This window comes from Dasypus novemcinctus, chromosome 8 (genome assembly GCF_030445035.2).
Source record: "Dasypus novemcinctus isolate mDasNov1 chromosome 8, mDasNov1.1.hap2, whole genome shotgun sequence".
Classification (NCBI taxonomy): domain Eukaryota; kingdom Metazoa; phylum Chordata; class Mammalia; order Cingulata; family Dasypodidae; genus Dasypus; species Dasypus novemcinctus.
Window position 1 is genome coordinate 103,589,967 of NC_080680.1, and position 21,105 is coordinate 103,611,071.

At 42.9% G+C, this 21,105-nt stretch overlaps 1 protein-coding gene across 3 annotated transcripts in view; it reads left to right on the forward strand.

Moving 5' to 3' along the window:
* ASTN2 (astrotactin 2) overlaps positions 1 to 18,536 on the forward strand; it is a 950,369-nt gene extending 931,833 nt beyond the window's left edge. For all 3 annotated transcript variants that reach the window (XM_058302487.1, XM_058302488.1, XM_058302489.1), the window contains 3 exons: positions 2,827 to 2,927; positions 4,866 to 5,049; positions 17,693 to 18,536. In XM_058302487.1, the coding sequence (XP_058158470.1) occupies positions 2,827 to 2,927; positions 4,866 to 5,049; positions 17,693 to 17,930 (523 nt within the window). In that variant the 3' untranslated portion in view covers positions 17,931 to 18,536. The remainder of the gene's footprint in view (positions 1 to 2,826; positions 2,928 to 4,865; positions 5,050 to 17,692) is intronic.
* Positions 18,537 to 21,105: the final 2,569 nt, after the last annotated feature.

Consider the following 21,105-nt stretch of genomic DNA (forward strand, 5'->3'; position numbering starts at 1 on the left):
ACATGCCCTCCCAACTACAAAGCCTTTTATATTTCCCTGAGTTGAAATGCTTCTTCCCTTCTGGTCTCCAAGCAAGCATTTTTTAAATGTGTACTCTTACATGAATAAGTGGTCTTAATAATAATCTGCAACTTATCAACCACATCCCCATGCATCATCCCATGTAATTCTTGAGATAGCCATACACTGTTAATACAATCATCCCTATTTTATTGATGGTGAAACAGAAATCAAGAAATGAGATACTATATACTCAGGTTCATTCATTTGCACAAATATTTTTGAACACCTACCACACCCCCCATACAGTGTTAAATGCCAGGAATACAACTGTGCCCAGGTCAAAGAACCCACCATCTGGGACCTGCAATTGGAGTTGTATCCTGACTCTGCCACCTTCTAGCTGGGTCATGGTGAGGAGGGTAAGTGCTTTATATGTTACCCAAGGCTGGTATCAGTTCCCTAGTTGGCTCCTTGCTTATTCTCACATTCCAGAGTTCCTTCATGATCCTTTCCTCCTGGTTTTCCAATGATAACTTACCTTGTACAGAGATGGCATTTTCGCGTCTCCACACTGAAATCTGTGAGGTAGGGAGCAGCCTTTGTATTACAGATGCATAGTGCAGAAAGGTGAGGGGACTGCAGGGAAGTGAAACGACTTGTCTCGGGTCTCCAAGCAAGGGAGTAGAACTAGAATATGAACCCAAGTCTGATCAAATCCAAGATGAGGCTCTTTCTTCTGTTTCTCCCTGCTTGTCTTGACCTAGACCATACTGGACATAGTGAGTGCTAGAACTGAGCTCTGCTAAGGTGCTATGCCATCACAAGCAGAAAGAGATGATGCCCACACCCAGTGTTACTGTTTTCACACCATAGGCAGAAGCCGGAAGCCAGAGAACAGACCCTGGCTCATTGTCTAACTTAGGACAAATTCCTTAATTTTTATCTTTATTTTCCTCTTCTGAAATATGGGGACAATTCAGGGGATGATTATTTTCACTGTTTTCTATTAAGTTTAGAAAAATAAGTGAGGTGGGGCCATCTCAACATATCAGGGCTCAGCAGCTGTAGCTAGTGGACTTATATTTGTATACAATTGATATCTACAGACCTTTGAGCAGAAGACAGTAGCTCACAGTGGTTAAATGCATGGGTTTAAATTGCCAGTCTCCAATTCTGGGAAGTGGCTTACCCTCTCTGCACCTAAGGTATAAAATAGAGTAGTAGTGCCTATCTTTTAAGATTGTTTGGGGAATTAATCGTGATAACTCAGGTAACACTTCTTAAGTCAGCATAAGACTCATCTTAAGGCCTTGGCAAATATTCATGAATATGTGCAACCAACTTATTTGTTTAAATGCCTTATATATGCAGGCATATTGCAATTTGGCAATCACAGTCTTATGAGGTAAGCTGAGGGACTGGGAAAGGAGGAAAGGAAATAGGGCCACTGGGGTCATAGCCTCTTCTCCTCCACAAAGGGGCCCTGCTATGTAGTCCACACCATGGCCTCTACCCTTGTAGGCTGCTGAAGGAGGATGCCGTGGCAGAAGCAGGACACATAGGCTCTCAGCCCTTCTATTCAGACTATTTCTGACATTCAAGGCTCACCTCCTCTTAGAAATCTTTTTCTGTTCAGTCCTTAGACTTTGTTTAAAGTCACAGAACCTGGATAGCTGGAGAGATGAAGGGTCACAGAGTCTCCCTGAGGAAGGCCAGAGAGCAGAGGCTGATCCAGCAAGAATTCTGTGCCCTGAGTGGACCTGAATCCACCAGGTCTGCACTTAACCAGTTCTCTCCGTCTAAGAGCACACAGGCTACATCTACTCCTGCCTCTACAGCATGGAGCTTTGATGATATCACAGAAGGGTGGGCGGGGGGGACATGCCTTGTACCTGGAGTAACTCCCACCCCCCTATCATGGTCCACAAGGTCCCCACTGACTCTCCACCTGATCTCGTTTTGCTCCAGCCACACTTGTATCTATTCCTCCAACAATCTGGACTTCATCTTTCCTCAGGGCCTTTGTACTTAACTGCTCTTCCAGTCTGGAATGCCCTTGCCCCAAGTCGTTCTCCCATAAGCTTGTTTCTTAGCATTCAGGACTCAGTTGAAACCTTCCCTTAGAGATCTTCTCAGACCACCCAGTCTGAAGTACTTCCCCCCACCACATACATACCCACAAATACACTTGCATTACTCTTTTTCACATTTTCCTATCATATTCTCCTTCACAAGTCTCATTGTCTATTTTCTTTATGTTTTGATTAGTTTCATGAGGGCAGGGACTTTGACCCTCTTGTTCATCTTTATGTACTTAGCACCTAAAATAGTTCCTGGACAAAGATGATGCTCAGTAAGTATTTGATAATAAACAAATAAATGGATGAGTATATAAATGATTATGTTCGGTCATACAGAATAGCACTGGGGTTCACTTCTCACACTCTGTTCAGACTTCCTGAGTTCAAACCCCTGCTCTGTGGGAGTTACCTCTGTAACTGTGAGAATATGGAAAAATGTACACTCTAATGCACAGTTTCCTCATTTGTGAAATGGGGGGAGGGATGGTAATAAACCCTTCTCTTAGCTCTCTTAATTGTGAATTAAGAGATTACATATAAACTTTTCAAAGACAGTTGGAGTTTAATAAATATATAACCTTATAATTATTATTTTTTTTCCCTCAAATCATTTCTCCTCCAGCCTAAGCATCCTTGGGACCTTTCAACCACATTTGTGCCTTGGTTTTGTGTTCCTCCCACCAACTTCCAGGGCCTTCTCTGAAGCCACAGGCTGATGCTGTATTTTCTTGCTGTGCTACAGGTTCACTCTGTATGCTGTGGATACACGGGGGCGGCACTCAGAGCTCAGCACGGTGACCCTGAGGACAGCCTGTCCCCTGGTGGATGACAACAAAGCAGAAGGTAAGTGACCCACTTCTTCACTTCCCAGGTAACTCCCATACTTTTCCCCTCTGATTTCCACACCCAACGGTTTCTTAACCATTGCCCTCTATATACACACACATTGGGACAGGGAAAAGAAAGTGAAGAAATTGAGAGAACAAGAGAAAAGGGGAGCTAAATTAATAAAACCCATGAAGGAAATTGAGATTGACTAGCAATATCTTTGCCCTTAGAAAAACTTTTTTCCTCTTTGGTAGAGTTTGTCCATGTTCTGACTTAGATGTAAGCATTTGTGGAGGACCAGCGTTCCATGCCTAATGTCTTGCCCCTTAGTCTAGGGACCAATCACTCTGTCCTGCTTGATTCTGTGCTACAGATGGCAAAGAGATGGCCCTCAGAAGACCATTTCTCCTAACTGTGCTCATAGCAGACATCACTAGCTGATCACAGCATTCTTTCTCATATATCCAAGTAGTGGCCTCAGATTCCTCAGCACAGAACCCCAGTCAGGGACTATCGGTCAGAGTTAACATGTAAGATTAAACTTGTGCTGCTTCTGGTCCATGCAGTTATAAACATCAGGCAAAAACATCTGAAAAAAAAATGCAACCAGTAAACCAGATCCTCCATATACTTAGTGCTTGTAGATGCAGAAGTCGATGAAGTTTCTACATCAGGATAGGCAGAAATGTGACGGTAGTTCATGCTTCCTGCTGGTTCACTTCAAATTGAACAAATCTTTCCTAATTTCCCTTTATAAGCAATGCAAGAGAAACATTATCTCCACCTTTCAGAAGTTCACATTCTAGGGGAAAGACAAACATTTCAAAAAATGATGCTAGGGGAGCAGATGTGGCTCAAGCAATTGAGTGCCTGCCTCCCACATGGAAGGTCCCAGTTTCGGTTCCCAGTGCCTCCTGAAAAAAAGAACAAAAAACAAAACCCCAAAAAACAACAAGCAAAGCAAATGAAAAACCCAACTCAGGGAAGCCAGTGTGGCTCAATGGTTGAGCACTGGCCTCCCGTATATGAGGTCCCGGGTTCAATCCCTGGCCCCCAGTACCTCAAAGAAAAAAGGTGTTAATAAGCTCAATAATAAATGTTTTGTACACTACCAGATAAGAGGGGGTTTAAGATGGTTTCCTGGTCATTTTATTTTTAATTTTAAAATAACATATACACATGGTTACAAAATGAGAAAAGTAAAATTCAGAGTAGAAAATAATGCAAAGTAAATGTTCCATGCATCCTAAGTTCAATTCTTCCATATTCTCCCAGAGGTGACTGTTGTTAGCAGTAACCTGGGGACATATATAGATTTTGATCCAAGTCTCTCATGGCTGAAAAAATGTGCCTTCTAGTCAGAGAAGAAGCCCACAATGAATTTTAAGGAATATCAATTAGTAGGAATGACTGAAGGAGTAGAGGTGGCCTTAAGTGGCAAGCAGAATAGTCTGGATTTTCTTTGGAAGGTTTTTGAATGAGGACCTGATCAGATCCAATCACAGCAATCTGTTGAAAATATTACAGAGGTAAGATACTGGAAGCTGGGAAACCTAGGAGGCTATTGAGATGAGTTCAAGACAGTTTATTTCAGTATCTAGAATTGTGTGGAGTTTTCTGTTAAATCACAGGTGAGTAATTATATTGATGATCAAGCTAGCGATTATTATGCACTAACTATGCCTAAGACCTTGTATTGAGTTCTTCACATACATTTTTCAACTAAATTCTCATAATGCATCCCCAGAGCAGATATCACTGTCTTCATTTGATGAGAAAATTAAATACAAAGAGTTGATGGTATATTCAGGAAGGAGATAAAGTCTGTCTGCCTCTAAAGACCACATAAACGACAAACGAACTACCCCATGACAGTGTTTGTTGCAAGTCACTTTTCCATCTTCACTTTTCCCCACTGTCTGGTAATCTGTGCCTCCACTTCTTCCCTCTCAGAGATAGCTGACAAGATATACAATCTGTACAATGGGTATACAAGTGGAAAGGAGCAACAGACTGCCTACAACACACTGATGGAGGTCTCAGCATCGATGCTGTTTCGAGTCCAGCACCACTACAACTCTCACTATGAAAAGTTTGGTGACTTTGTCTGGAGAAGTGAGGATGAGCTGGGACCCAGGTATGGGGGTATGAGTGGTAGTGAAGGGGTAAATTCTTCTTTCTTCCATTTGACTTTACTGGATCCCTGTTTCCCATAGACTGAGAATGGTTTTTGTCAACTAAATGAAGGTGGTGGACACCTTAGTCATGTCAGCGCTACAGATGGGAAATGGGCAGGAAGAATGGAAAGATGTTGGAATTTTAATTTCTTGGACTTCTAGAATGTAAGCCAGGGGAGGGACATCAATGCTCTTTGAACCAAAGACTTTTTGCCCCACTTCCTCTCCCCCATTTATACAGCTGGGGAAACTTGGGCTTCTTGAGGAGATGGGCCCTAACCAGGATCATAGAGCTCCAATCCAGAGCTCTTTCTACTCTTCCATAAAAATTTGAGTTCTTGTGGAGTAAATAGCTATGGTTTTGACTACAGTCCATTAATGACCATGACTAAGTAAAGTCAACATGTTTTAAGGAATAATTTTTGTCCCCAGCAATGACTATGGCAGCCACTGTGCTATAAGAGTCAAATGTAATGAAGGACCCGGTCACTATCTTCTGAAACTTCATCAAGTAATATATGGAATGATGGTGGCATTTCACTTCTTTCATTTAACAACACTCATTCATTCATTTGGCACATATTTAGTAGCACCTCTTACATGGTGGTTGATGATGGTGAAATAGCAACACGGCAGAAAGAGTTTCTACCTAAGCCTAGCTTACTGTTGATGGGATGATGCAGATAATTAAACAAGCAGTTATAATCAATAGGAATAATAAGTGTCATGACAGCACAGGAGCAAGGCCCTTGAGGAACATGAGGCACAGGTACAACCCAGTGGAGGCTTTCCAGGGGCTGGGACTCTGAGACCTAAAGGATGAGTAGAGGGTTAGACAAGTGGAGGAGGAGGAGGAGGAGGTTGTTTTAAGCAGAGGGACTAACCTGAGCAATGCTCCTAGGAGAGAATGTTACATTAGAACAAGGGTTTTTGCTCTCAAATTGTGATCATTTGCCTGCTGCTGTTCTGATTTTTGCCCTATCGCCATACCATGGACACTTCATTTATTTGATATTTCTTTCTTAAATATATTCAATGTATTCGGAAAGAAAACACTATATAATCTCGGAAAGGGAAAACCAATACCATCTACCCTTAACAGAAAATTAAACATTCAATTATGGTAGAAAAAAGACAAAAAACAAAAAGCAAACAATGCTATCCAATCCTAGCAGAGCCTGACGCTCTCTTTATAAAGGAAGACCAGCAAGTGTTGGAGACATGTTAAAGCCACAGCATGAAACCAAGGCTTTCTCTTACAGTAGTCCAGAGGATGGAAAGAGAATGAGAAAAGGGATCACCTCTCCTTATGTGACTCATTGTTGGTTAATCCTGGATTTGTGATCACCTTGAGTCCCACCTAAACTCCTTTCACCAGCCACAGGCGAATTTCTTCTACACTTGGTTAACCCTGTGTTTGGAGGAACTGAAAGAATTTCCATGTAGTTGGAGCAAAGTGCCTGACAGCAGGAGTGGGAAGAGATAAGAAAAGGTAGTCAGCAGGCGCTAGATCCTGAATGCTCCTTAAGTCAGGTTAAAGAGTTTGGATTATCTCCAGGTTAATGGGAAGCTTTTCAAGTGTTTTTCATGGAGGGCGTGGCCACCAGGGTAGTCTTCCTTCCAGAAAGATCCCACTGAGCACAGTAGAAAGAACAGACTAGGGGATGACTAGAGGAGTCAAGGCAAAAAGGGGGCAGGAATGCCCTCGTGGCTGCTTTGCTGATAACCCAGGGGAGACAGTTAGTGCCCAGGACCAGGGCAGCTCCTGGGGCATTGGCGAGAAATGCATGACTTCCTGAAATACTTAGTGGGCATTACTCCATGCTCCAGAAAGCTTCAAAATGACCCTGTTGACTGGGCAAAGTACAGTATCTTTGGCATTTTATGGATGATAAGGAAATGGAGGGGCCCTGTGGGGTTAAATGAACTGGCCAGAGTTGCAGAGGGTTTGACATGGAAACTGGTTATCCTTAAACTTTCACCCTGAACACTTACAATACTCCTTGCAACAGCCCTCCAAGAATTTGAGGCCCTACCGGGAAGAGATGAGAGCTTGGTCAAGGGATAAAAAAGATCTTTCCCTGGGGCCAGCCTTATCAGTTCTATTGAGTCCTGGATAATAACTTTCTCTCTCTCACATGAAAGGAAGATTCTTTAGATTAGAGACTAAAAGAGGACAGACATGCAGGCACAAGGATAGAGCCCCAGATGAAAGCTGCTGCGTATGTCATGGCAGCTGCCATCTTGCCCATGGACAGGGAGTCATTCCACTTTATTGGACTTTCCCACAGGGCTCAAGGAGTTTGGGTAGAAGCTAAACCAGAGCTCCACTCCTGACTTTCTCTTTACAACCCGCTGGGATGCTTTATGACCCTCTAAGATATATATCTCAAATAGCCTGTCTGGCTGCCCACAGAGGCAGGGCAAGCCACTCTGTAATGAATTGTGATAACCTGCTAACCTCCGGTCAATGCGTCACCAGCCACTGTCTGCCAACGCCGGCCCTTGTTGCCTAGCTTCCTCCTTCACTAGTCTGTCTAGCCTCCTGGAGGGGATTTGCGTTTCCTCCAAGATCCCACATTGGCATGTCATCAGGAATCCGTGGAGCTGTATACTAATTCATCCTGGCGCTGCTAATAAACTGTATGGACTTGGTTTGTGCCCTACTCAAGTCCTCAGTGTCCTCCCTATAAAATGATAAGGATGGACTAGTGCAGTGGTATTTTTTTAAGATAGTTTTATTCACACGCCATACAATCCATTCAAAATGTACAATCAATGGCTCTCTGTACAGTCAGAGTTGTGCGTTCATCACAATAATCAATTTTAGAACATTTTCATTACTTCAAAAAGAAAAATCCCCTACCCCTTATGCCCCCCTATTACTGATCCTTAGCATTGATATAATTCATTTGTTACAATTGATAGAAAAAAATAATACTCCTTTTAACTATAGTTGATAACTTGCATTAGTTGTATTTTTTCCTGTATACTGCCTATTATTATCACACTGTAATTTTTTTTTAATGTTGGCCGTGGAACACTTTTTTCCCCCTAAATAAACCTTACAAAGAATCCCTGGTCTTAGAAGGAATGCTACCTCATCAAGAATCCTCTAAAGTTTCTGCCTGTTTTCTTTATTGCACTCTCATGTTTTAATTCTCTACACATACTTACTGTGAGGACTTTCTACTCAAAAATAACATTTTAAAAAATGCAATGTCCTTGCAAATATTGAGGAACATGAAACGACTTCACTTCATTAACTTATTGATTCATTATTTCATGTAATATGCTTCCTATGTGCCAGACCCTGTGCTGAGGGTAGAAATTCTGGAGTGAACTAGGCAGATCCTGCCCTTTGAATACTCAGCATTTAGTGAGAAAAAGACCAGTCAGCAGACAATTGCTGTGGAATATGTAGCCTGGTGCATGCTATGGGGGGGCAAAGGAGGAGGGGCTGGAATGCTATTAGAACACTGCTTCTCGAATTTTAATGTGCATGCATATCACCTGAGAACAAGTTTAAAAATACGCAAATACTGACTCAGTAGTCTGGTCTGGGCCTGAGATTCTGCATTTCTAACAAGCTGTCAGGTGTTGCCAATGGTGCTGGTCAGAAAAGCACACTTTGAACAACAAGGTTCTGGATGCCAGTATCTGGAGCAACTAATCCCAACCAGGCAGGCAAGGAAGTCTCTCTAGAGATGAAAGTGGAGTTTATGCTTAGAATCAAAGGATGAATAGGAGTTCATCATGTGGAATGGGAGGGGATTCTCATCAGATGGAACAGCATATGCAAAGACGACAGAGGATGGGGTAAAAGATTGTACTTCAGTCAGGAAATACCAATCTGCTTGGAACAGAGAGTGCAGGTGAGAGGAGAAAGGGAAAAAACACAAAAGCTGGAGACATTCATCAGGGTCAGATCACAATCACAGTGCGTCTTGTGAACCTTGTTCAGGGAGTTTTCCTTCTCCCAGAAGCCATATGAAAGTTGTAAACAGGGGAGCAAGAGGGGTAAATTTGCCATGCCTCTGAAGAGTTAGCAAGTGTGCAACACATGAAAGTGCAAAGGAGAGATGGGGGGAGTGCCCTGCCCTGGAGCTAAGAGGCTCCAGCTCAGGTCCTGGCTTTGCCACCCACTTGCTGTTTGGCTTTGGACAAATTCCATTCCTATTCTGGGCCTCATTTGTAACATGAAAGGGCTGGACTCCAGAGTCCCTTCCAGCTGGGAAATCAAGGAAAGTCGTGGAGACCAGAGAATGGGCACACCATGAGCCACGTTTCGTCTCCCGCTCAGCACATCCTGTTTCTCAGGGACCCAGGGTGGCTGGGGTGATATGAGGAGCTTTTCTCAGGAGATCCCTGAGGGCTGATATTATGGGATGACCTCTGTTAGGATTATCTGGGCATGTGATCACCAAACTCCAAAATTATTCTCAAGTCCTCTCTGGATCTGTGGTCACATACCCCATAAAACTTAGTGACAAGAGGGCATCTCGTACCTCTGCATAATAAATTTATCCGGCCCAGAGCCTGGTTCCCATGACAACCACAGATTACTGCAAACAGCTGCTCAGAGAAGACCCGCTGACACCCAGCTGACCCAGCCATACGGTTTCTATTAGGGAACTTGAAAAACTGAGCTCAGAATTTGCTCCAGCCAGAACATCCTTGACCACGCTTGGGCTTCTCAATCCTCTTAGTCATCTTTGGTTAACATGATAGAACAGGTACGTGAAGAGATTTTGTTTCCATGAAATTGATCTGCCTAGACTAGGAATGGTATATTTATGGTGCTACCCCCTCTCGCTTCTGTGGTAGACATTGCTAATAGCTCATAGAAGACACTGACCTTGGTTCAGCCTGAGATCTTTCATCAACATAGCACTACAGCAGCCTTTCCAATGTGAAATGAGTTGGTTCAACTATGGAGCTGTATCCCTAGTGAAAATATACCAGCCTAGGATGTCACTGTACATTTTTTCAGCCCAAGATTGTACTAGCTGCCTCACTTGGATTTCTTGGATTAACTCTCTTGGAATTTCTAGAACATTTGGGACAAAAGCAGAGTTAGGCTTCTTAGGTCTTATTCATAAAATCTTTTAATATTTTCCCACATATTTTGACATTTCTAAAATCAGGATATATCTAAAATAGACATGCACATTAAGTATTGTATTATTTTTTCTTTTCTCGAAAGGTTATTATAATAGTCAATGCATCTATTATAGTTGAAGATATATTAGAATGGAGAAACATGTATTTCACCTAGTTCACATTCTCCGTTCTCAACCAATGTGGGAGTGGGGTGCAGGTGGACGGGATCAGAGCCAAAAACAAGAAACTCCATTTCTATCTCAGTTCTACCAACAAAACACTGTGACTTTGAACAAGTTCCCATGGATCCATGGGATCCATTTCCCCACTGATAGTATAGAGAGGTTGGTTGTTGGCATCCCTACCAGCTCCGAATTGAAATAGTTTGGGGTCTGCCGAGGCGCAATCCTTCTTTCCACCAGTAGAGGAATGAATTCTTATGAAGATCTCATGGTCTTCTCTGAGGGAAGGACATGGAGAGGAAGCTAAATGCAAATGTTTTCACTGGTCACCTTACAAATCACATACCAAACCTGATGTTGGGGATATTTGCCCAGGTGGCAATACTTAAGCTTCTGGACTTCTGTTTAGTGGTGGCGGTCTGAGGTTAAAACCTGATTAACTGCTGGGAAGATATAAAACTGTGCCTTTATTGCACAAATACAACACTTTAAAGTATGTGTGTGTATGTATAACACATAGTTTCAAAATGGAAATACTTTTATTGTAACTTGTTCTAGAAGCAATCCTTGCTTGTTTTATAATATCTGAATAAAACAAAAGTATTTAAAATAGAATGTGAAAATTAGCTACTTCTGAACCCCATAATCCCAAGCCAGAGATAAAATTGTTAACAGAACGCCTCTACCTTACCATATTTGGGTAGAGAAATAGATATGGATATAGACATATACATGGATAAGGACATGGTCATGGTCTTGCATCTGGACAGAGAGACAGATCCAGGCCTAAGGGTATATGTATATCTACAACCACATCCCATCATTTCTACTATGTTTAACAAACATGTACATTATTTTCTGTTATCTTTTTCCACTTACAATATTCTGTACAAGTCTTTTCCCATAGATGCATAGGTAAATGTTCTTTTTCTTTTTGAAGAGCCTTATAGCCTTGCAATTATATGAATGTATCCACATTAATTTAGTCTTCTACTAAAGAAGAACTAGGTTTCTTCTAATGTGGGTACTATTATAAGTGAATCTGCAAAATCCTTTTACCACTTGTCTGATGATTTCCTTAGGTTCACATGATGCTCTTGTGCCATTTCATTCCCTTTATTGAACCCTGCTAGAGAGCTGCTATATTTTGAAAGCTGAGGACTGAGAATTTCTTTAGTTTAAACCAAGTCACATTTATTAGTCCCTTCTCCTCACACAGTCAAGAGTTAGGCACCAAAGGGACCATGCACCATCCAAGAACCTGGTGGGAAACCTGAATTGAGCGCCTGCTATGTCGCCCAGTCATTTATATCTCCTTTCATCCTCTGAACATTCAGTTTTGGAGAATCAGAGGAGATAAGTAAATTGTTCAAGATCTCACAGCAAATAAGTATCACAGCCCCAGTTTCAAAATTATGTCTTCTGATATCAAAACAGTGTTTTGACCAGTATACTACATTGAGTCCCAAAGAGAAGCAGCGAAGACCTGAGAAATGTGATATGACTCTGCACAGAGGAATAAAAAAAGTGTTTCAGGAATAAAGAGGAAAATGTGATATAAGATAATGGGGAAAATCTGGAGGAATTCCTGAAGAAGATGAAATATCATTTGAGACTTTGAAGTATGACTAGAACCTCAACTAATGTGGTCTCATCTCAGGAAGTCAGGGATTAGGCATTTGCATAACAAGTTCAGTGCTCCTCAGATGTGTATCAGATGTTATTTCTTTGTTAACCAAGGCTCCAGTTCCTTTTAGATTAAACAATTAATCAACAGTCCAACCTCTACAACCATAAGATTCCTTCCTAAAACATACTTGATTTGATCACCTCCAGAGGTGGGGAACCCATTGCCATATGGAGGGACCTGTTTTAGGTTTAGAGGAGTCCAGCTTTATATTTTATCTTGCATTGAGTCAAAATCTGCCTTCTGTTAATTTAGAGTAGTTTCCTCACCAACAGTTGGGTGCCTGCAGACAGAGATGGGAGACCACATTCTCTCTCTCTATCACCCTAATCAAATCATGTGATTGGCCCAAGACTCACTTTTACCACATAGACTGGAAATGAAGTAGGTACTATAGAATTGTGGCAAGGATTATATTTAAGACGATGTTGCTAGTGGAACATTTCTAGCATGTAGTAGGTGTTTAATTAATCATCGTCATTCTTATCCTTGACCCTCAGTTTTTGCTCCACTTTTTTTCACTTATCAAAACAATATAACTATTTGCCTGAATTCCCCCCTTTAGTGAATATATTCCATTCCTGCTTTCAGCTCCTCCTCAAAAGGCTTGCTTTTGAGATGCCCTTCAGCATCATGGGCTAACTACAGTTTGCCTGTGTTCCTTTTACCAGAAATGACCAGGGTGTTCCAGATGGGGCCTGACCAGGGCAGCATCAATGAAGTCATTACTACTTTCCTAAATCTGCCCTCCAATTCTGGAGGTTGTGTTCCCGTTTTTTTTGCAACTATGTCATGCCCTTGACTCTCATTAAGAGTGGGGTCAGCTAACACAGAGACATTTAAGCTCAACTCAAGGAGGCAGGGAGGAGGGAAAGAGGCTAACGAGAACATTTCCTTTCCTCTTTTCCCCATCCTGAGGCACCCTTAGAAATTAGGTCTTTGTCCGGTCACTGTGTCAACAGTTGACTGGGTAATGGTGCTGGGAACAGAGTGGTCAGTCAGCGGTTCTGTGATTCCTGGAAAAGTGATATCCAGGCCTGGTCCTTGAGAGTGGGAAAGGGCCTCCTTCACAATCCATCCCCATACCAATCTTTCCTGTTAATAGAATGATAAATTAGTGTACTGGGTTCCTCCTCTGCCACTTGCTTCCTGTCCTGGTCGCCTGGGTCCTCTGGCTGATAAGGAAGATTTCATTTCCAATATTTGAGAAAAGTGGTCACTCTGACTTCCTGCAATAAACCCCTCCAGCAAGAATTTGGAGTATGATTTGCCTTTGATTTATGCATCTCTTCTGCCTGCAAGTTATTATGGAGCTCTTTCACCTTTCGTGGCTCCACCTTCTGAGTTACTCTCTTTGTTGTCTCCATGCTAGCCAAGGTGCTGAGGCATTGTGTAGGATGGAGAAAGAACAAGGGACAGTTAGGTGAACTGCCACTGGTTTAGCACCAGTTGTGTGCTAGGGCCTGTGCTGGAGGCCCACAGTAGGTGCATCATTTCAGCCTGATAGCAGCCCTACAACGTCAGTGTACCTATTCCTGTTTTCGAAGCACACAGAGGTGAAGTGACTTGCCCTGATGGGCTCCAAAGCCTCTGTTCTTTTTACGGCAGTGTGCTATTTTAAATCATGGCTAACGTTTACCGAGAACTAAGCAGGGTATCCATGTTATCTCATCTTCCCATCAACTCTCTTATTCCTATTTTACTGATGCAAAAATGAACAGTTAGTGACACGGAAGAATTTGCTTATAATCCACATTGTTGTTAAGTAACAGAGCTGGGATTTGAATCTAGGACTCCAAAGCCAAATGCTTCATCTCAACTCAGTATAATCAGGAGCCCTGGTTCTAGTTTTGTCTTTGTTACTAGAGGTATTTCCTCTCACCCTAAGCCCCAGTTTCCCCATCCGTACAAAGGGGGGCCTGAGCCAATTGAGTTTCAAGATTTTCTCTGAGGAAATGGCTGGGCCTTTGGCATCAAAGTATTTGGATGGGAAGTGAAGGAACTCCCCTTTCCAAGTTCATTTTGCATTTGTGGCCTACTTTTATGACTGTCTGGACCAGACAATGGCTCTCCACTACCCAAGGAATAAAAATCTAAGTACCTCAGCCTAGCTTAGAAGAGTCTGGATGGTCTGATTTCTGCCAAGTTCACCAGTCTCCCAACCCATTCTCTGCGGTGGTCATTTCAAACAACTCTGCCTTCTGCTTTCTCCAACCTCTCTAACTTATTGATTGATTGATTTCCACCAACCCCCTCGGTTGTTTGTGCTTACTGTCTGCTATCTGTATTTGTTCATTGTGTTCTCTCTGTGTTTGCTCATCTTCATTTCAGGAGGCAGTAGGACCCGAACCTGGGACCTTCCATGTAGGAGGGAGATGCTTAATCACTTGAACCACCTCTGCTCCCTGCTTATTGGGTCTCTCATTGTGTTTTCCTCCTTGTGTCTCTTGTGTCATCTTGTTGCTTCAGCTTGCTGTACCAGCCCATTGCATCAGCTTGCTGTTTTGCTCATCTTCTTTAGGAGGCACCAAGAACTGAACCCAGAATTTCCCATGTGGTAGGCTGGAGCTCAATCATTTATGCCACATAAACATCCTCTAACTTTGAATGGGCTATTTCCTCTGCTATTCATTCACTTGAAAAAAAATGCATTTTGTCACTGAAGTAGCATCTTAGCTGCTACATCCTCAGAAGACATCTCTGAGCCCATGAACTGATTACGTGATCACTTCATATACTCTCATAGCACACTGCACCTTCTCCAACCCGGCACTCTGCTGATGAATGCGGGGCTGTTAATATTTGTCTTTGTCTCCTACTGTAGAACCATAAAGGCTCTCAAACCTTAAACAAGTTCCAAATCTAATCCCAGGCACTATTATGTGCCTGGTACACAAAGGGCACCTAATAATGAGGATGAAGACAATGGTGGTGGTGGTGGTGGTGGTAATTATGATGGTGATTATATTTTCTGACATGTATCATGTGCTAACTATGGGCCAGGCACTTCTCTAAGAGTTTTATATGTATTGACATATGTAATCCTTACCTTATGAGGTAGGCAATATGTTTATATTCAGAAAGATTAGGTAACTTTTTACAAGTACAGGGAGAAAACCACACCATTGCCTAAGTACAATGATAGGAAACAGTTAACACTTGGATAGGCCCTCTGTCTGATTTCTTTCTTCCCGTCCTGCCCAATCCACTCAATTAACTGCACTGTCAGCCAGAAATGTCTTCTAACAATGGAGCTCCAAGCCTGTCACTTTCTTGCTTAAAACTCTTCAATTAAAGCTCCCACTTGCTCTTAGGACAATGATAACAGATAACATCTCTTGGAGACTCCTTATAGATTCATGATTGCTTGTTTAATTTTTAAAAGAATGTCCTATGGTAGGTACAGTTTTTATTCTTATCTAATGGCTAAAGAAACTGAGGCATAACAGCTTAAGCAATCTGCTCAAAATTAGAAGTGCTAATAAGTGGCTAAGCTGGGCTTTGAACTCAAGAGTCAGACACTTGACCTCATATGCTGCATTTTCCTCTGTACAGCCAATGTCCCAGTCTCAGAGCCCCAGAGCCTACCTCATGGCCACTTCTGCTTCATCTCACTTCTTCCCCACTCCATGCTATGTTCCAGCCACAAAGTCTCAGAACTTACCTGCAGTTTCTTAGCTCCATGACTTTACCCATGCTGCTTGTTTCATCTTTGCCCACTTCTTTACCCAACTCCTCTTTTTTTAACACTCAATGCCAGTACCACTACCACTAGGAAGCCCTGTCCTACTTAGACTCCCCCTCCTATTTTCCCGCAGCTCCCATGCCTCTCTTTATCATTGTTCTTGTCCCGTGTGTTGTGATTTTCCATTTGTCTGTCTTTCCCATTGATCTGGGAGTGCTACCATAGTAAATGCTCAATAAATGAACAGTGAATTACTATCTCCTGTAGTTTCACAACAGCCCCATTTCTCATTTGGGGAATCAGGTTTAGAGATGGTAAGTAAATTTCTGAGGACATAGTGCAGTAACTCAAATGAGGGTTGGGGTGAGAAATGAGCTCCTCAGACTCCTCTTGGGTTGGTGCTTGCCAAAGGGGAGAGAGGACTGTGGGTAGAGCAGCAACTTGAGTGTGATTATGAAGCTATGAATTCTTGGCACCTCAGGAAATATTCCACCCAAGTGGTGAACTATACAAAGAGGACTTTTTGAAAGGCACCTCATAAATCGTGCCCACAAAATGTACACACGTAAGCCTGGCCCTTTCCCAGCCTCCACGCAGGTGCCTAACACAGTCTCCCATTTGTGGGATCTGTTGTCGTAAAATGCCTTCCCTCCCAGCGTGTCACAGGGGCATAGAGAGGGCAGCAGGAGAGAGCCTTTCATTTAGCCTGTCAGGGTTCCTGGGCATCTTGAAGCTGCTGGGATGTTGAGAAACATGGTTTCTGCATGGAGATAGACTTTGTGCCTGGCTTGGGGTGTGACCTGAGAGAAGGGCGTTCCTTCTCCCTCCCTATGCCACGGTTTCCACATCTTCAAATAGAAGATCTGGGTCAGACAAGATCAGTGTTCTCAACTGAAAGGGTGCTGTCTTGTGGGGAGAGACCTGGAATGCCACTAGATCCTGTAGGACAGCCCCATAATTATCCGACCCAAAATGTCAAGCACACTGCTGTCCAGTAATCCTGGACTAGAAGCTTCAGAGATCTTTGCTAGCTTGAATATTCCTGCAGCCCTTGTGTCCCTCTTGGGCCCTCTCCCTGGTGCTGAGAAAAAGACTCTAGACAAGTCCCTAATGAGAAGCAGCATAGTGCAGTAATTCTTGCTAAGCCTTGGACCTGAGGCAGCATCATAATAATTCTCTCTACTAGTAGCTGTTATTTAATAAGAGCCTATTCTGCACAGGCTTTGGGCATTTTTCATACCTAATCTCACAATCACCTTATAAGGGGAAGACCATTACCATTTTAGAGATGAGAAAAACTGAGACCCACTGAAGGTACATATGTATTTAGAATTTGACTATAAAGTAGAAGAGAGAGTAAGATTTCCAAATTTCCTGAGTGGAACAGATTACTATAAGAGAGACAGAGGAAAGAGAGCAAGACAGTTCAGAGAAGGGTTTTGTGGTCATTGTGGCCTAGATTCAAATAGCCAACTCCAGTGCTTACTTGGTATTTTACCTGAGATCCTTACCTATAAAATGAGAAAGCAAAGGATGATACTGTTAGGGCTGTGGTGAAGATAAAATAAAGTTTCAAAAATATTTGTAAAGTATTCATCTAGTGTTCAGCATATGGTAAATATCATTAAATTGAGCTGTTATGATTGTTGTTTTCATTATTGTTTTAATTCCTATGTGACCAGGGCCCCAAGATTGGTCACCTTACAACCCCTAGGCCTCTCAAATCCTAGAAGTGAAGGCTTATATCTCTCTTTTCACTTGTTACCATTGTACAGTGGAAGAGGATGGTTTTTAAAGTCATTTTTAAACAGGTGGCTGAAATAGCCCACTCAAGTCAGGAATGACTGAGGAAGTCCCCGTTAGTCTGTGGAACCCTATTCACTGCCTCCAAGGTCTAGCCTTTGCATCTGGGCTTCCTTAATTGCTGTTCTCCTCCTCCCTTTCAGGAAAGCCCACCTGATCCTGCGGCGGCTGGAGAGGGTGAGCAAACACTGCTCCAGCCTCCTGCGCAGCGCCCACATCCAGAGCCGTGTGGACACCGTGCCCTACCTTTTCTGCCGCAGCGAGGAAGTCCGGCCTGCGGGCATGGTTTGGTACAGCATCCTCAAGGACACCAGAATCACATGTGAAGAGAAGATGGTGTCCATGGCCCGGAACACGTACGGGGAGTCCAAGGGCCGGTGAGGGACGGTGCTGCCTTCCTGGAGCACAGAGACTCTCCATGGGAGGGGAGCCGTACCACACACATGTGGATCCTGGGGCCTGGGTGGGCTGGGGGACAGCTGAGGATGGGCCTGGCAGACAGAGCTTGCCAGCAAGGCCAAAGCCAACTCTTTCTCCTGTGGATAGAGGACAGAGTACTTTGTAAACACTGGCATTATTCCTTTTTCTCTATCTTTTATTTTTTCTAAGATATTATTTGACTCTCTCAAAGTCTCTCCTTTTTAAACCTTTTCTTATGGATGGTGGTTGATCTGGAGGCCAGAGCTTTTAGGTGGAGACCAAGCAGACTCTGCTCTTCTTCCTCCCTCCTGCCAAACAGAGTCTCCTTCCAGCCACAGACCTCTGGAGGAGACCAGTGGAGAAACTGTTTGATCTCTTCAGCATCAGGAAGGAACCCCCCAAGGATCGTTGCCATGAGGACGCCTGGGTCTTTAGGACTTGTCTTTTCCTTTCATTTTTTGGGGGACGTTATTGAACTTGCAGGACCCCTGCCTCTTCCTGCTACCCGTGGGTCTGTCCAGCACCCCTGCTGGACTTTCCATGCATTAAAAATTCCTATTGTCTCTCTTTCTGCTTGGGTGGTGTTTCCTACCAATGCAATGTGTTTTGAGAACCTCTTTGTTGACTTGACAAATATTTCTTAAATACCTACTCTGGGCTAGGCACTGGACATGCAGCTAAGGGTAGAGAAACTGACTGTCCTCAGGAAGCTTTTGACCCTTTAGAGAGAAGCAATCTGGTGATTTCAAGCCATGACAGGGAAATGCCAGAGGTTCTTTGAACTCATGTTGGGTCACCAGGGACACATAGGAGAGATCTTACAACGCTTCTTGGAAAAAGAGATGCTTAAGCCCAAAGGATAGAAGAACTAAGCCAGACAGTGAGATGGGAGGGATGGGATTTGCTCCTGGCTAAGGGTGACACCATGAAAAAAAAAAGAAAGAAAGAAAAAAAACAGAGATAAGAGAAAATATAATCAATTCAAGGACTGAAAACACTTTCATTGTGAATAGAGATCAAGGTAGGAAGTGACAAGTGGTGAGACTGGCAGCTAGTCAGGGCCTTGGAAGTCTTGGACGAAGAGTTTGACATTATCTTGCAGCAATGTGGAGCCACTGCAGGATTTTTTAAAAAGGAGCAAAATAAGTCAACTTACTATTTAGGAAAAAAAACAGCATTCCAGTTTCAGAGTGGAGGATGGATTGGAAAGGGCCTCAAAGAGAGGGTGACCTTAGTCATTTTCCAGGCAAAAGGTCATGGCAGTTTGGATCTCATGGTTATGGGGGAGAGATTTCGCCATTGGAATCTCCTTTATGTGGCAAGTGTACTGCCTCAAATATGTTATCTGGAAGGGTAATGAGTAGAATGAGGCATGATAGGTTATTGAGTCCTGGAATTAACTCAGATAAGTTAGCTATCTATAGGAAATGGGATGTAGGTCAGGTATATCAAACAGCAAGAATGATACCTGTTAAAGAGAAGAGGGTAGGACACTTGGGAATTCAGAAGAGGGAAAGAGATTGAATATCAGTGAAATTTAAACTAGTAAGGATATACCTACTTCTCAGTTTTGGTGAGATCAGCAATCCTTTCCTGACAACCTACATGTTGAAAAAATGTCCCCTCAGACTCTGACCCACATGGGGAAAAAGGGGAAGGCAAAGGAAAACAAAGCAGTAACTGAAGTGTATTCTAACAAATGACTCAGGTGCCTGGAGATCTGCTCAGCTTCCAACAATTTAAGCTCAAAGGTGCTCTTTCAAGAAGTTGTATTGAATTTAACTTTCTGCAAGTGTACACATGGAAGCTAGAAGCATAAATTCCTCCTACAGTGTTGATGACTCTTCTTCTCCTAGGAATAATAAATACAGAGAGAGTCCAATATTTTACAAAAAAAAAATAGTAATAATTACCATTCATTGAGTTCTTGCCACATTCCAAGTCCTAGTATAAATTCTTCTCATATATACCCTTTCCTGAACTTGGGTCTTAGGGCTTCCTTGAGTCACCCCATTGCTGTAGCTTTCCATTGTCTTGAGCCAAGACAATGACCCAAGATTCAGCTTAACAGTTGCAGAAAATTAATCTAACCAGCTGTTTGGGGTATGGTATGAGCCTGATTAAGTTTGAATCCTGGCTCTGCTGTCATTTATCAGCTATTAGCCCTGGGTGAGTAACTTGAGCTCTGAGCCTCATTTTCCTCATCAACAAAATGGGGTCCCAAGAATCATCACCTGTGGGATTGTTGTGAGGCTTGAGTAAGACAGTGGCTATAATATCCCCAGCACAATCTATAGTAGAATTTTTTCCTCTCTCCCTTGCTTAATAGACAATATGCATAGTGCTTTGAATCTGGGGAGATAGTTAAGGAAACTTTATTGGGAAGCTGCAGAGACTTTGAATTCAAAGAAGGAATTATCACTAACTGCCTTGTGAGATATACGAATTTTAAATGGTATCAAAATTTTAAGTCAAAGAGAAGAGGCCATGATGGTAGAATTGAAGGTAGTAGCAAGAAACCTACAGAAAAGTGTGTGTTTTTTTCTCTGGGGCTCTCACAGACAGCTGTGGTCTCTGGACAACTGCCCAGTTTGCCAAAGTTACCTGGCCCCTGAGAACATCTGCCACCAGGCTGCCCCTCTCTATTTTTGACCTCTTTTTCCAGGCAGTCTGGAGTCTATTGCCCTTCCCAGTCATCATAAGGCTCTCAAGAATGGGAAATCAGAAATCTGGTGAGACAGGTGTGTGTATGTATGAGTGTGTGCATGCACACAGGTGTGTGTGCCCTGCCATAGCAGGAAAGGAGGTTGTACCAATATTTGTTAAGATGTGTCATTGGAAAATGAAAAAGAAAAATTATTGAAGTGCAAGTGAGGCTGCTGGGATCAGTGCCCTGGGCTTTGCATGGCCAGCTTGATTCATGTGCTGCCACGAAAAATGCCACAGAAGCTCATGTCCCATTGCTCTGGCAAGGATGCTACTGCTCCTGTGGTCTCCACCAAAGGATAAAGAAGTTGTGAACACACAGAGGTGTGTGTCAGGGGACATAGGAAATTGTCCCTAAACGACTTTTTTTCCTGTACAGTCAACAAGTATCTTCCCTAGGAATGCTCCATGCAAATGAATGGACTGCACA